General features: G+C 54.5%; 1 protein-coding gene across 1 annotated transcript in view; it reads right to left on the bottom strand.

Annotated features, from left to right (window-relative positions):
- Nucleotides 1–3: 3 nt before the first annotated feature.
- The window catches only part of SLC9A3R2 (SLC9A3 regulator 2), an 83421-nt gene continuing 66532 nt past the window's right edge, over nt 4–16892 (bottom strand). Inside the window, exons 3-7 of the mRNA XM_019512736.1 lie at nt 12542–12721; nt 6816–6969; nt 4573–4616; nt 3833–3895; nt 4–700 (exon numbers count right to left, since the gene is read on the bottom strand). Of these exons, the coding sequence (XP_019368281.1) occupies nt 542–700; nt 3833–3895; nt 4573–4616; nt 6816–6969; nt 12542–12721 (600 nt within the window). The 3' untranslated portion in view covers nt 4–541. The remainder of the gene's footprint in view (nt 701–3832; nt 3896–4572; nt 4617–6815; nt 6970–12541; nt 12722–16892) is intronic.

Here is a 16892-nt window from a genome sequence, read left to right as displayed (position 1 = left end):
CAAAAAAAAAAAAAAAAAAGCCTTATGGATAGCAAAGCCAAGGGGAGAGAAATACAGAGCTGCTGACCCCAGTCCCACCCCACGAGCAATGACTTCTGGAGCCCAGGCTGGGGGGCTCAGCCACTCATCCCCTAATGCTGCAGCACATTTCGATTCCTCTGAGGGAGAATTTGCAAGTCTGAGAGCCCTCGGCAGGGGGCTTTGGAATAAGAGATCTGTCCCGGCTCCATCCAGAATTCTTGGGGGACAGGGGGACCCTAAAACCAGAAAAACCCTAAAGACCGCAGGCCCAGATGACAAAGGAAGCCCCTCCAGTCCTTCCTCGCTGGTGTTGTGGGGCGCCTGGAGCAATGAAAGGGGCTCTGGTCGCGTTCTGTTAGAACCGCTTGTCAATAAAAAGATGTTAAAATCTGCCTTGTAAAAGCAACCCATGGAGAGCAGGGCACAAAGCGACACCAGGGGCAGGGAGCTCACGTCCGGTGGGTACGTCCGGTGGGGAAGGCAGGGGGTGGGCACGGGAGGGGAGGCGCTGCCGCAAGGCTCAGAAGTTGCTGAAAATCTCCCGCTTCTTGTTCCAGTCCATCTGCGGGGCCCTCTTGTTCACCCGCTTGGCGCGTGCCTTCTCCTTGGCCTCTGCTGCTGTTGGGCTCAGGTTCAGCCCACTCTCCTCGAATGGGTCCTTCTTCTCCGAGTCCCCCTCCTGCAGATAGACAGCAGACATGAGACCCTGCCTTGTCACTGCCCCAGGGGCAGCGCCCTCCCGACAGCGAGGGCCGGGACTGGCATGCATGGCATGGACCAGCCCGAGTGCTGCTAGCACATGTGCGTACGAGCGTGCATGCACACGCGCTTGGCGATGCTCCTGCTGGATGGACCTGTGGCTGCATGCATCTGCTGCCCTCCAGCCCCGCTCCTTGCAAGCAAAACCCTGCCGGGAGCTAGTGGAAGCGGGCACTCAGAGCAGAGGGGCGGCTCCATCTCCGTGCCACATTTACGAGTCCATTAGTCTTTTGGCTGCAGGTTTAATTATTGCATGAAAGAAAAACCCTAAAAATCACAGTGCTGCTCCTGGAGGCTGACAGGCAGAGCTGGATGGTGCACGAGCCCTGCAAGGCACGGCCCTGAGGACCAGCACTAGTTGAGTCAAGGCACTGGGCTGGATCTGCCCTGGCGTCAGAGCGGGCAAGGACCCCAGCCACTGGCCCCAGCCTCTGCTGATGGCCACATGCCCTTACAGCACAAACACTTGCAGGGTGACCATCTGTGCCTCTTTGCATGCTAAGAATGGCACCCTTCAACCTGTCTAATAAACGACCTTTCAGGAGAGATCCAAACCTTCCTTCGCCTGTTTGCTGGAGACAAACCGAGTGCCCTGGGCCCACAGCAACACCTCCCAAGCTTGCGATCTGCATTTCTCTCCTGTGCCCCTGCCCCAGGCCTCCAAGCAAAGCCCCACATCGCAGCCCTCTCCTTTCTGGAGCAGGCACGAGATCCCATGAAACCCCCTGGGAGCCATTCACGTGCAGGGCGAAGTGCCGCCTGCTTCCATCCAGGAAGACTGCGCACACCGACTGCAGATGCTTCCTCAGCTGGACCAAGGGTATTTATACCTAAAAGCTTGCTAAGAAGAATTTTTCCAACTATTTGGGTTGGTCTAATAACAAAATATCAGTTTTACCCAAAGAACCTGCTCTGCTCTGCTAAAGATGCATTAGTCTCCTGGAAGAGCTCTGAGGAGACGTTTGACTGCAGGCTTCAAATTGCATTGCTGCCTTTCCCTCTTCAGGCTGAGCCCCAAGATTATTTAAGTGGATCTCGGAGTCCATTGAACGGCACTGGCAAAGCAGCGTCACATAGTGCTACTCTGACTCATTTAGTTAGAAGCTGCTTTTAATGGGCCTGCTCTACAGGGAGCTCAATTTAAAGCTTCTGCTTCAGTATTCACATTTGCGTCGAGGAGGGTCGGTAAGAAAACCGCTTCCTGCGGGGAGCTGCTAGGTGATGTCCCAATGCTTGCAAGACCTGCGTGTTTCTATCACTACAAAAGCCTGAAGGTTTTTGCTGACGAGCTGGGTTTGGGGGCCCGGCTCTCCACTGCCTCGTGCAGCTAAGGGCACCGGTGCAAAGGCAGCGAGCGGCAGTAGCTGGTCTGAATGGCAGCATTGCCTGCTCGTGGGTGATGTAAGACCTTCCCCTGCGCTGCCACGGCTCCAGCCACCACTGTTGGCATCCACCTGTGGATGGCAACAGGTAGATGTGTCCCAGGCAGGGGCCTGGACGAGGCACCTGAATCCTGGTCATTATTTTTTGATGTGACTCATGGTGCTGGGCGTACAAATGAGAAGGGGGTGGGTGGTTTTCAGAGGACAGGGCTTGGCCCCGTCTGAAAATTTCCCTTCTTTATGGTGTTTTAAGTTGGAGGACAAAGATGGAAGCACCCAGAATCGAGGCACTTCCACCCTCTGGCCAACGTACGGCTTCATCCAGACAGAAGCGCGTCAGGCCACAGCAGGGCCAAAACGGACGTTTTGAGCATCTTTTGAAAGGGCCCTGACCTCTGACTCGCAGCAGTGGGTTTTAAAGGATGTTACTTCCTTCCCTCCCGGCCTCACTTCAGCCACGGGATCACCGTGGGCCTTTCATTCAGCTCGGGCATTGCTGCCAGTTATGGGCCATCGCTACAGCCTGGGGTTCCTGCGCCAGAGGAACGGGCCCGTGGGGGACGAACCAGGAGGTCCCGTCCAGCCCCTTGCTCCCATGAGCAGCCCTCTTCGGAGCTTGTTGAGCCGCAACCTAAAACCTTGCCAGGCTTTTTTTTGTTTTCCTTGTCCAAATAAAAAGTCCTACAGGGAAGCTACTAACAGCCCCTGGTCTGTTGCCTTGAAAGCTGCTCCTGCTCCCCTGCCTCGGTTTCTGCTCCCATCGATTCTGCCAATATACCGACACTTAAAGTCTCAAGCTTATAACGTCTCCTTTTATTCTGCCCCTTGTCACATCAGTACTGCTTCGTGCTACCAATTAGCCACTCCATAGCTCCTCCTCCACCTTTCACCTGCCCTGGGTGCAGACTGTGCCCAGCCCTTGGTGTCCCTGGCACACTAAGATAAGCCAGGGCGTAAGCTGTTTCACGCCTGGGGCTGAGCTCAGCGAACCAGCGACATCACAGTCATGCATTGGGATCCTTGCAAAGCTCGTCCGTATTAATGCAACATCTGCCGCTGCTGGCAGAGGCCCCGCAAAGCCAGCAAGCTTTCCTGCCCCCTGACAGAGCCTGGAAGGAATGCACAGTTTGGACTCCAGCGCGGGCAGCCAGCGGCTTGCTCGCAAGAGGCACAGAGGGTCCAAGTAATTCAAACCCCTCTCTATTCCTTTTAATCAAGCCCTGCACTGCACATCATAAAGAAGAAGAAGTTATAGGGAATGTTGTTGTCTTTAAGATTTCCCCACTTGCATTTGAATGCAGTTAAACTTCTTTGCATGGGTTTGGGGGGAGGTGTTATTTTGGGTTGAATGCTGTTAGGATTCGAGTCGTCTTTGCAGCCTGCATTTCCCCTTCACTTTTCAGCCCAAGGCATCCCGGAGCCCTTCAGAAACTAAGCCTAAAGGGGTGGCGGGTAGGTCTCAAGACAGCAGTTGTCTCCGAGCCGGACCCTGGCAGCCCCGCGTGATCATTCAGGGCTGCAAAGGGTCTCGGGGAATCCTGCGCTCCAACAGCTGGGCGAATGCAGAGTGGTGGGAGCGCTCATAGGCAGACGTGAACACGAACGCTGGCAATATAGCGTGTTTTTACCCAACGCGTGTGTGAAGCAAAGCAACAGAGCTTGATTTTTACCTCTGATTCCTTCCCAGGACTTTGGAGATCGCTGTGGGACGAAGATGTGGATCCTCCATTCAGCTGTGGGAAACAAAAGCGTTAATAGATATATTGCACAAGCGGGGAAGAAAAAATTGCTGCGCAGCCTCTTGCCTCACGGGGATGTGATCAGAGCCAATCCTGCCAGGTGGAGAATAACGTCTGGTTTGTCTAAGCACGTGGCTGGGCTGGCTGGAAACACAAAGCGGCTGGAGGGGGGGGTGCAAATCCAAGTGACAAAACAATTCAGATGTTTACTAGCAAATGGCAAATCCCTGAATGCAGGCCGGAGGGAGGCACCATCCAGCCATGCATCGCCGGCTTCAAGGGAGCTGCACCCATTTACGTCCAGCTGGACTTGGCCCTGCTTTCCCACTATTGTTTAGCAGAGGCTCGGGCTGCGGGAGTGCAATTCAATAGCCTGGAAGCCGGCCTCCTTTCAAAGCCACCTTGGAACTAAGGCGGCAGGAGAAGTCATTAAGTTTACTAGATGTTAGCTAATTGAAGCTAAATAAACCTCAGAGCCCTCCTTGAGGGAGGTACCGTCCCCCTTTCGAGAAAGGGGTCAGGATAGCCTCTCTTGCTGCATGGCAAGAGCCCAGGAGTCCTGAGCACACCTTCTCCCAAAACACAGTGAGCTGGCAAAGCTGGTCCTTTGATTTGTCTTTCAAAACAGCCAGAGCCTGAGCACAGCCTATCTGATCAGCAGAAGTACTCACCTGGGTTTGCGGAGACCCGTTGGTAATAGGCTGAGGCACACCACCTGCGGGCCAAGCAGAGACAAGGTGTAGTCAGCATGTCAGCGAGACCCACCCCAGAGCCCTTCCCACCTCAAAGGCTAATGGAGCCCCCTTTGCAGGATGTGGGGGTCACAGCATACCCCACGACTCACGCCCTCGCCTCTTCATCCCCTTGCATCTCTTCTATGGCAACTTTTTCTAACCCCTCCCCACAAAACTCATCATTCCATAAATCATTCGGGGCTAAAAGTAGATTAAAAAGAAAAAGCCCTCATCAGATCCAGCATCCTTACACAGTTCCAATGCAAAGTCTTCTTGCTCAAAACCAGACCCTGCTCCTCTCAGAAAACCCCCACGCCCAGCAATGTGCTTCACCACCTTTTGGTAGTTTTGTGCTAAAATGCGTGCACAGGGGGATGGTCCTGCTTTGAGCAGCAGGTTGGACTACGTGAGTTCCTGAGATCCTGCCGGCCCTCATTTTCTATGATTTCTATTCATTCCTTTCTGCACGTTTTCATCACAAATGTTGCCATTATCTCGCACTATTAGCAAATCCCTGTAAAGACAGTGATGATGATGCAGATGAGCTGCTAATCAACCAGGTCCAGCCTGGTGGAAAGGAAACTCGGGAGGGTGAAGACTCAGGCAGCAGTGGTGGGGACAACAGCTGGGCCAGCCTCGCCAGTCAGCATGCAATACATAATCTCCGGACATGCAGTTCATAATCTCCATGCAGGCTGGAAGCTTCTTGGGGCAGAAGGTATCCAAGTCGCCACATTTATGACTTGGATCAAGGCACTACATCAGCACGTCACATCAGGCCAGCACCTCGGGGCTTTCTGAACTGCTTTAAGGACCCAGGAGCCCAGCTTTCAGGACCCAACCACGTGTGCTGTCCAAAACGGGCTCTTCTTGCTGAATTGCAGTGAGTGGCAGCAACCCCAGAGGCAATTTCAAGCAAAAATCCCAAACCCAGGGTCAAGGTGGTGCCAGAGCCCTAACTTACAATGGTGGGATCCATCAACCAGATCTACCCACCTACCCCCCCGGCTTCAATCTCAGCAATGAGGGGGCCAGTGTTGAGTGAGAGCTCTCTAGTCACACAGCTTGCTGCGACGGCAGCTCTCGGCAATGCCAGCCACATCTCCTCGAACGCAAAACAAGGGCTTCATTATCACTCGCACCAAGCACGGGGTATCTCTCGTGCCATCTCCCGCTTGTTCCAGTTCTGAGCATCTGACACCGTCCTCCCCCCATGCGGCTCTCAGAATGCTTTGACCCGTTTTTTTTGGACAAATCTCTCCACTGAATACTTGAAAGAGCCAAGCAGTGACTTGAGCCAGAATTCAGCGTAGATAAGAAACAGCTGTGTTGAAAAACAGAGCTCTCCATTCAGCCAGCCAGCCAGGAGGAAAATATGTGTTTGGAGGAATGCAGCAATCTCTCCCCAGATGGGAGCCTGCAGGACTCTGGGTCAGATGGCAGATAGGCATCTCTCTTGGCCAATTTGCAATGGCAAGGATAATATTTATTACGGTCGTTATTGGGGCTGTCGCTGTCGCATGAAATCTCTTCCTTTGCTTCCCCCCAGTGCTTGCTCTCTGCGTGTGTATGTGTGTGTGCACGTGTGCACTCACAACCAGCCACGTGCTTTCTGCAGGCCGGAAGAAGGGAACAAATTGCACCGCTTGCCCTTTAGGGTCCACTACCAGACCTCTTAGGCAGCTCGAATCCTGCCCCAGGATGGAGCTGGGCTCCACTCTGCCCTCACCTCCCTGGCTTCCTTCGTGCACAGGGTAGTGATGTTTTTGGGAACACAGGAATCACCATGCTGGAGCAGGCCAGCACGATATCCTGCCCCAGATGGCACCTGATGCATCAGAGGAGGGTGTAGAAAGTCCCTGGACGTAGCTAGCTGTGAAAGCTTCTTCTGAACTGCAGAGAGGCCACATTCTGCTGGTGTCCTGAGCCAGGCAGACTGAGGTCTCTCTGTCTTAATTACCTGACATGCTGCTCATTCATCTCTCCAGAGTCCTATTCACCTCTTTGCCTCGTGGCAGGGAGTCTGCAGGTTAATTGTTCCTGCTGAGAAATACTGGAGGTGTGTGGGCACTCCAGCCATAAAAGCCTGACATCCTGAAAAAGCCAGTGGGACCTGCGGTCCCAAGTCACCTTATCAATCCCACCCAAAGCTAATGCAGCTGTGGGGGTCTCGCACTCACCTTTGATGTGCTCCTCCGTTGGGATGACGCCCAGTTTCTTGAAGTAGTCATCCGTTTCGGGATCCACCACAAGGAGCTTGGCTTCATTCTCCTTGGACTTGATGTGCGACACCACCTCCGAGTGCTTCATGCCTTCCACATTTATCCCGTTCACCTGCAAAGGAACAGCCGGGGGGTGAGGGCTTCTAGGTAAGACGCCGATCCACGTGAGCAGCCCTGCTCTCGCGGCACCGGGTCTGCGGACGCCTGGCTGCGGGAGAGCATCCCGGGGAGTTTGCAAGCCCCATGGTGCACAAAGCAAGCACCCATCTGTGAAATGCATCGTGCTTCCCAGAGCTTTAAACCCAATAGTTTCTTTGGGGCTGAGGCTGCTTCCCAGACCACCGGCCCGCAGGCACCCAGGCACAGGCTCCTCTCCCTTTCCCCAAGCAAGACGAGACTTTCCTTCCCATGTGCAAGGATCAAGAGGTTTCCCCCTCCCTATTCCTCAGCTCCGCTGGGCTTCCCACCTGTATCCTGAATGTGCTCGCTCCCCTGCTCAAGGAAGCAGGGACCTCAGATGCTGACCTTGAGTCTCCCACCAGCTAAGCTGCGCCCCATGGGCTCTTCCCATGTAGCTCCCAACAGGACCGTGAAGGTCTGAGATGGATAAAGTCCATCCGGCCACATCTCTTCTACACTCCCAGGGGCCACTGCAGCCCCTCAAAGCCTATTTTTACATCACTAAACAGCCTAAGCAATAAAACCCCCATTGCTTCCCTTCAGGAAGACCTCCACAGCCTCCGTGCTCCCGCTCTTCATAGTTTCATAGATTTAGGGTCGGAAGGGACCTAGTAGATCTTCTAGCCCAACCCCCCGCCAGGGCGGGAGAACAACAAAACCCCAAAACAAAAACGGGACTCAAATGAGTCCAGCCAGGTAGGCATCCAGCCTCTTCTTAAAGACCCCCAGGGTAGGGGCCAGCACCACTTCCCTTGGAAGTTGGTTCCAGCTCCTAGCCGCCCTAACTGTGAAGTAGTTTTTGCGGATGTCCAATCTATACCTCCTCTCCATCAACTTGTGCCCATTACTCCTTGTTATGCCAGCGGGCGCTAGGGGAAACAGCGTCTCCCCCAAACCCTTCTGGTCCCCCCTAGTGAGTCTATAGACGGTCACCAGGTCCCCCCTCAGCCTTCTCTTGTGGAGGCTGAATAGGTTCAGGTCCCGCAGTCTCTCACTGTAGGGTCTGCCCTGTTGTCCCCGGATCATGCGGGTGGCCCTCCTCTGGACCCTCTCCATATTGTCCACATCCCTCTTGAAATGGGGCGCACAGAACTGGACACAATACTCCAGCTGTGGCCTGACCAGCGTCGCGTAGAGGGGGAGGATCACCTCCTTGGCTCTACTCGAGATGCACCTGTGGATGCACGATAAGGTCCGGTTAGCCCTGCCAACCATGACCTCGCATTGTCGGCCCATGTTCATCTTGGAGGCAATAATGACTCCAAGATCTCTTTCTGCCTCCGTGCTCTCAAGTAGGGAGTTCCCCATTGTGTAAGTGTGCTGCTGGTTCCTACTGCCCTCTTGGCCTTCCCTTCCCAACACAAGCTGCTGCCTGGTCCTTGCCATCCGCAGGAGCTCTGGGAAGGTGGCACAGCTCCGGGTGGAAGGTGCCCGTAGCTTGCCCATGCTTAAAAATGTGATGCCAGCTTCATGTCAGGGGAAAGGAGTGATGATTTCCTCCCCAGCGAAACAGGGTGGCACCTCCGTGTCATAATACACGGTGCCGTGATGAATTGCTTTCCTTTGTGGGCTGCTAATTGCTGCCTATGAATGAACGCGATACCATTCTCTCTATTATTCCATGCAAAACAGAAGGAACGATTATCATTTCGAGGCATTGTTCTTGGTGCTGAGTGAATCCTCCATTGTCCTTGCTGAAAAGGTCTTGATACTGCAGTCACTCACTGCTTACTGGCACCGGGACCTTCACTTGTTCAACTCAATAACCTATTTTTAGCACTTTTTTCCCCATTGTGCTCTTCTTATTCACATCTAAAAATCCAAACCACTGATTCCTCGTCAGCTCTGCCCTTTGCTCCACAGATTTCACTGCAGATGTGTTGATTTAGTCAGAGCAGGAGTACAATAGATGCAGTCAATTATCCCATCATACTTGCGTTCCGGATACTGTTGGTAATGACATTGGTCCACGCTTCTAAAATAATTTAGCTCCTGTGTTTCAGTGAGTTCTGGAAGAACTCAGATATTAGTGACTTCGGAACGGCTATTCGTGCCCATAACTGGATTTCTTTTTAAAGATCTGGATATTTTTCTAGCCAACAATATCACAGCTGTACACGTATGATTGGGATCATTTAAATGTCAGGCTTCAGGGTATCAACTGATGGATTGCTTCAGTGGGGCAGGGAGGAATTTTCTAGCTTTACACTAGTTCAGATGCTCTGGTCTTCGCATAGGCAGACAAGGTTCTCTGGGTATATCTGATATCTGTTATTAGACCAACTAAAAGAGTTGGAAAAATTCTTCTTTGCAAGCTTTCTCTGCCTGAAGAAGGGTGTTTGTACCCAAAAGTTTGCAAAGAAGGATTTTTCCAACTATTTGAGTTGATCTAGTAAAAGGTATCGGATTTACCCAAAGAAACTTGTCTGCCCATATCCTTAGACCAACACGGCCACAACCAACAGCCCTGATCTTCGCATGGCCTTTCATATCCGGATTGCAACACCTTCTACAGCCAGTAACACAATGCGTCTTCTGCCTCCTCGGTGAGGCAGCAGGTACCATCTGCCACCTACAGAGCAGGAAACTGAGGCACAGAGGTGAGAAGTGACCTGGCAAGCATTGCACTCAGCATCAGTGGTGGAGCTGGGAACATGGTCAACGAGACCCGACCTGCAGCCATCTCCAGACCCCCTCCAGGGAGGCTGCATAGCTCCGAGTGGGGTTTTCCTGTCCTCTAAAGCTTCAAAGCCTTGCTCCCTGCAAAAAGCAGGACTCCAGACTAGACAGGTCAGGGTGGGCCTGGGATCCCCGTCCTTTCCCTGTGGCAGGGATGAGGAGCGTCCACCCACAGCGCCCTGGCATGTCTTGCTGCATCGCATGAGGGTCCTGCAAATGGGGCCGACCCCACCCAGGGCTGGGGGCAGAGATGCACCAAGGGCTGGGCAGCTCCACACAGCTGGATGCGGGGCCAGCGTTGAAGCTCAGCTTCCCCCTTGGCTTGCGGGGACATGGCCCATCTCTCCTAGCCTGCCGTGGAAGGCTGCGGCTAGTCCTGCGGGAACCCAAGCACAACCTGTAGCTGGAGGAAAAAGCAAATCCCTTGGGCTTTCTGCCTCAGCTCCATCTCCTAGCAACCCCAACTGCCCTCTTTCCCAAGCCACCATTGGGCACCGCGGTGCTCCGAGAGAGCGCCTGGCTTGCTAGCCATGGCTGCTTTCTCCGCTCGCCCTGCATTCAACAAACCCAGCGGGTAGCAGACAGGGAGGCGCGGGACGCGGGGGATTTGAAACAGGGGACCCTGCCAGCTTGGCCGTGCAGGACAAAGCCCAGAGCAGCTCCCTCCTGCCGGCCCTCGGACTCCGAGCTGGCCCCAGAGCTGTTTTGCATCAAATATTTATTTAAGTCCCGAACAGCCAGCGTGGCATCAGGTTTCTGCATTCTCCAGGTCGCCTCTTGCCTCTTTGTGTGAGCCGGGGGCTGTGCCAGGGACAGATAAATAAATGATCAAATGCTGCCGAGTGACATAACGCTCGGCCCCCAAGTGCTGCCCCTGCCGGCCCCCCCATGCATCAAACATCCAGCTGCCAAGAGCCAGCACGTTCAGGCCTGGCATGGGGCAGGTGGCAGGCGGGGGTCACTGCCGGCACACGCGCTGCCCTTCCAGCGGCATGTCGAGTCCTGGCCGCAGCATCCAACCCCCCCCCCTTTCCCCCCTCCCAACTGTGTGCCTTCCAGCCCATGCCCCTGGCTTACTCCATGCAGAGGCAGGCCCCAGCTCAGCAAAGCATGCAGGGAGCTCCCAGGGAAGTCAGGGGATTTATCTGCAAGAGTGGAGCTGGTCAACTGCTCTGCTGTGTTGGGATCTCCAATGCGCCTCTCCCTCCCTCACTCCTCCATTCCCAGGGCTTTGAAATGGTGCTTCCTCTCCTGGTAGGCAGCACAACAACGCTGCCGATCCCGAGAGCGCTGGCAAGCCTCCGCTCTTCTCCCTGGCCAGCGAGGCAGTGGCGTGCAATACAGCAGTGGCAGGGAGGATTTCAACAAACCCCCCGTGCGCTGTTCCAGCCCAGCACCACACATCCTGAGGTGCCACGGCAATGCACGCTGCTGCTGGTGTGTCTGCTGTGGGGCAACAGACAGGGCTCTTTACCTGCACAGCACCGAAGTGCCGTCAAGCCTGCGTGCGGCTTTGGAGGCTGCAATTATTATGCAGCCAAATTGCACAGGTTGCGCTGAAGGCCTGACGGGAGGGGAAGGTGGGTCTCCGTGAGCTTCAAGGGTTTCTGTTGTTCCCACCGGAGCATGCTTGTCGCGCCGCGAGGGGTGAGTTTTTACCGACCTCCCACACAATCCACAATTTCAGGTTTTGTGAGTTATTTGCAAGGCTGGTTGCTACGGTTCCCAATTCCTCTCCCATTCCCGTTAAGCAGCTAGCTGCCAAATGCCAACCCCAGAGGTGGTTGCATGTTAGTAGCGGCTAGTAGGCTAAACACAGGACACAATTCCTGTCCCCTGTTCCTGGCTGCTTTAAGCTTCACTTCACTCCTGCCATTAAGAACCACTGTAGAAATGGTCCCAAGCAGAAGGGATGGTGCTGGCCTGCTGCCCATCTCCTACCAAGTGCTTTCGGTTTTCGGGGGATGGAAGGGACCATGCGTGGTGTAGTGGGAAGTGCATACCAGGGCCATCCAACTGCTGAAATTTGCAGCTCCTTCCCAAGCTTGACAAAAAAGGGCCCACTCAAGTGCAGGGACCCCACAGGAAAGCTAGTGCCTCTGGGGCTGAGGGAAAGAAAACACCAGCGCTGAGGGAACAAAAGCCACATACCATCCCTTACCAGTCAGCTCTTGCAGGGCAATTAGACTGCAAGGGCCAGACGAAGGCTGTAGCTAACGAGGTCCCTTCGAATCGGCAGCAGTGATTAAGACTGGCTGATTAATCAGACGCGGCGTTGATCCATGGAGCAAGGCAGGGTCCCTCTGCAGGACTGCAAAACTTCTCATTGGGTGGCCCTGCCACAGGCTGCTAGGCCCTTTAAAGACCCAATTCATTGACCAGAGAGACCCCTCAAGAGCAGAGGAAAGGCCTTGCAGAAAGGCGATGGAGCAGGACTTGGAGTTCAGCCTCCAGCTCTGCTCTCAACCCGCTGCGTGCCCCTGGGCCGTGGCACCCACTTGCCCACGTATCAAACGGGGACACCACTGACGCTCCTTGGAGGACGACTGCGCTCGGGACATGCAGCACGCCGGGGAGCGGTTAGACGTGGAAGCTGGCGAGATCCCTTTCTGTCTGTGATCTGGTTCCTGATGAGCTGCTGTCACGGGTGCCAGCCAGCACAGAGAGCAATGCTACCAGCCCAGAAGCCCAGGCTGGCGGGCAGGGAGGTGTCAGCGCCGTTGGGGCACATGCGACACATGCCTTGGTGCAAGAACAAGGAAGCCCCAAGAGACGACAACACTTCCCATGGACCCCAGCCCACCAAGAAGCTGCCCAGCTCTTACCTCTATAAGCTTGTCCTGAGGCCGGAGTCCTGCTTTAGATGCTGGCGAATCTGGGTCCACGGAGCGGATGAACTGCCCGGGTCGGGACTTTTCGCTGTGCAGGTTGAAGCCATAGCCGTTGGGGCCTTTCTTCAGGTGGCAGAGGCGAGGGCGCGACTCCTTCGTTTGTCCGTTTACGTCCTGCCAAGAAGAACACACACGCTACCATGACAGGCTTGCAAAGGCTAGGGGTTATTTGGTTGTTGTGGGGTTGTTGTGTTTTTTAAAGTAGATGCAACAATAGAGACAAACACAGTAAGGAAACCACCTGAGGAACTGTCCTCCCTTCCCAGCCAGACGGGGCAGAGCGGCACATGGATTTCCTCTCATTGAGTCTATTTTAAAAAGCCAATTGTCCAAATCCATTCTGACAGCAGGACAAACCCATGCGTTTCCGCCACAACAACAGGCCAAATGAAACACGCCCTTTTGCTCGCAACCCCCTGACCAGGACCAAGCCAGGCGGGAGGGAACAAGAGGCCACGTGCAGAGCGCGGGGTCCAAGGGACAAGGCGGTTGCCACCATGAGAGATTTGAGGCAGTGTCCTGCCCTTGGTCCTCTGACACCAGTGGGCAGCACGTGGTGCCCAGGTCTTCCCTCTGCATAACTCCCATCCTGGGGAAGGATCCGAAGAAGCAGCTGGTCCACGCGCTGGGGCCAGACGACGATGACAAGCTACACGGTGGCGCGGGGACCTTGTCCAAAAAACTGAGGATACCAAATTGGGCCTCAAATGCTCTGAAAAGGGCCAGATAAGGAATATGGACCTCGGTGGGGCTCCAGGCCTAACGTGGAAAGGTCTTTGGAAGCAACCAGGGGCACTTGGCGGCTTCATTTCGGACGCTGGTGCAAGCCTCCCCCGGCTGTGCTGGGGAGTTTGACTGAGACCTGCTGCAAGGGCAGGGGCTGTGACTCGAGTGCACCCCCTTGCACGTGCTCCCTTTGCAGCTGGTGCTGGGGAAGCCTTTCTGCTGCAGGGAAGCAAGTGCCAAGCCTGCGATGGGGAAGCTGCCCAACAGCTCATGCGAAGGGGCACACCGGGGCAGGGAGGGATAGAGCCCCAGCTCCTAGAGGCCTGACTATCCCTGGCTCTGCAGCTGACTGCCCATCACTTAGCTATGCTGTGCCTCAGTTTCTCCAACTTCAAGAGGCACCTAACCCTCCCCTTGCTCAGAGAGGGTCTGGGGAGCACCGCACCATGGTACGTCTGCAAATACATCAAGGTTTGACTCGGGCAGAGGCACGCACAGCAACACCAGGTTTCAGGCAGGGACAATTTATGGTTTTATGTCCTGTAGCACGACCACAGTCAGGCCCTCAGTTTGGCCTGTTGCAAATAAAACAAACTATGGTCAGATAAAAAGTAAGTTGGGGGACCATGGTCTGGGGGGACTGAATTAGCATACAGAGGCTTTCTGTAACAGCATCACCCCTGCCCTAGGCCAGCCTGCAGCAGACACCGCAGCTTTGACCACATCTCCCACAAGATGGGAAAGAGAAAGCCCTGATTCAGGACGGGCAGTTGCCAAGCTGCAGAGAGGAAATCACAGGCTGGAAGGCCCCTCAAGACACCACCCAGGCCATTCCCCAGGGCTGAGACAGGATGCACAGAGCTGGACGATCCCCAGAAGAGACCTGGCAAATATATGCTTTACCTCCCAAAAAGGAGACTCTCCAACCTGCCTGGGAAGCCTCTTCTGACACTTCAATACCCTGACAGTTAGAAACTGCTGCAATTAAACCTATTCCTTCTCATCCCTCCCCAAAAGGACGTGGTGATTGCTGCCCCTGTTAAAACACCTCTTCCACGCTGAAAAACTTGTCTTGCCCCCGTCAGCCTTCTCCCTTCTGGACCCCCTCCCCCCAAATCACGTTCTCACACTTCTCACGGTTCTTGTTCTTCTGGACTCTCTCCAGTTTGTCTACATCCCTCCTAAAACATGGGACACAATACTTAATACTACTATATGTCACGGATAGTATCACAGTTACCTCCCATTTCTTTTGCACAACGCTGCGGTTAAAACAGCTTCCACTTTCTCTGCATCACCTGCGATTTGCCTTCCTTCCCTGTTGAGGCCTACAGTTTCCTTTGCCTTCCCCTCACTTCTCATGCATGTACAGAGCATCTCCAATTTGCCTACATCTTATTTAAGTGCAGTACCCAAAACTGGTTGTAGTCATTCCTGCCAAAGCATCATCAGCACCAATAAAGCAGTGTGATTGCTTCTCTTGTCTCATATCTCGCACTCTTAGTCATATGTTCAGGAACAAGATAAAAAACTAGGTGACTGTGGCATCGATGCCTACACAGTCAGATGGATTGCAGATTGGCTGAGGGGTCGCACTCAGAGGGTAGTGGTGGATGGGTCATATTCAACCTGGGGGGAGGTGGGTAGCGGAGTCCCCCAGGGCTCGGTCCTGGGGCCTGCGCTGTTCAATTTCTTCATCAGCGATCTGGATGATGGGGTGGAAAGTAACCTGTTTAAATTCGCTGATGACACCAAAATCTGGGGGGAGGTGAGCACGCTAGCAGGGAGGGAGAGATTGCAGAGGGATCTGGATAGGTTACAGGGGTGGGCTAACAGGAACAGGATGCGTTTTAACACGGACAAGTGCAGGGTGCTGCACTTGGGCAGTAGGAACCAGCAGCACACTTACACAATGGGGAACTCCTTACTCGAGAGCACGGAGGCAGAAAGGGATCTTGGAGTCATTATTGACTCCAAGATGAACATGGGCCGACAATGCGAGGTCATGGTTGGCAGGGCTAACCGGACCTTGTCGTGCATCCACAGGTGCATCTCGAGTAGAGCCAAGGAGGTGATCCTCCCCCTCTACGCGACGCTGGTCAGGCCACAGCTGGAGTATTGTGTCCAGTTCTGTGCGCCCCATTTCAAGAGGGATGTGGACAACATGGAGAGGGTCCAGAGGAGGGCCACCCGCATGATCCGGGGACAACAGGGCAGACCCTACAGTGAGAGACTGCGGGACCTGAACCTATTCAGCCTCCACAAGAGAAGGCTGAGGGGGGACCTGGTGACCGTCTATAAACTCACTAGGGGGGACCAGAAGGGTTTGGGGGAGACGCTGTTTCCCCTAGCGCCCGCTGGCATAACAAGGAGTAATGGGCACAAGTTGATGGAGAGGAGGTATAGATTGGACATCCACAAAAACTACTTCACAGTTAGGGCGGCTAGGAGCTGGAACCAACTTCCAAGGGAAGTGGTGCTGGCCCCTACCCTGGGGGTCTTTAAGAAGAGGCTGGATGCCTACCTGGCTGGACTCATTTGAGTCCCGTTTCTCTTTTTGGGGTTTTTTGTTGTTCTCCCGCCCTGGCGGGGGGTCGGGCTAGAAGATCTACTAGGTCCCTTCCGACCCTTAATCTATGAATCTATGAATCTAAGATTGGTCTTTTCACGCGGCATCACATTGTGGGCTCACGGTCTGTTCACCTTCCAGCCACAGCCACCGGTGCTCTCCCGCAGTACGGCTGGCTTGCCAGCAACCCCCAATTTGCATGCGTGCATGCCTTTTCCTTTTCCTAAATATAGGAAGACTTGGCTGAGTTTCCTCCAATGGACTGCAGTCTGTTTCTCTGATTTATCGAAACCGTTTTGAATTTGGAGCCTGTTCTCCACAATGTTCGTGAGACCCCTGCCAGCTTGCTGGTATTGCATGGCTCGTGTCTGTAGTCTCTAGTCCATCGTTAATAAAAGCCTTACATGGAGTTGGGTGTGGGACAACTGCCTGCAGCACCCACTGATGTGCTCTTCCAGTTCAACAAGCCATTAACAAGCGCATGCAAGGAGGTTGGTGGGAGAGGGTCAGGAGCCTCACTACAGCCAGGCTAGATCACATCTCCTGCTTTCCCCTCGTCCTCGAGGCCAATTATCATGTCAAACAAGGACATGGATTGGCCCCCCACCTTCTGTGCTTGACACATCCCCACTGGCTGACCGGCGGGTGATGGAGCCCACCCGCACGCCTGCATCGCAACAGCCGTGACGGGTAAAGCCAGCACCTGACTCCAGGCATTAAGCAAAGGCACGGAATCGTTTCACACAGGGGACCTCTACCACTGCATCCCCACGGCACGTTGCACTTATTTTCGTCCTGGCTAGCCGCGCCATGGGCAAGGGATGCAGCTTGTGTAGTAAACCTCCTGCAGCTGGCATCGGAGAGGAGCAAGTGCCAGGAGTGCAACAACAGCCCCATTCCCCTGCTCTGGGGGGGCTGAAGACTTCCCCCCCCTCCTTCTTTGCTGTCGTTTCTGTGTCTTAAGCCAGCCAGCCCCCCCCCCCCCCCCCC

The sequence above is a fragment of the Gavialis gangeticus genome, unplaced genomic scaffold (genome assembly GCF_001723915.1).
Source record: "Gavialis gangeticus isolate Ggan-Ray unplaced genomic scaffold, GavGan_comp1, whole genome shotgun sequence".
NCBI classification, from domain to species: Eukaryota; Metazoa; Chordata; order Crocodylia; family Gavialidae; genus Gavialis; species Gavialis gangeticus.
This window is presented reverse-complemented; position numbering and strand designations above follow the sequence as displayed.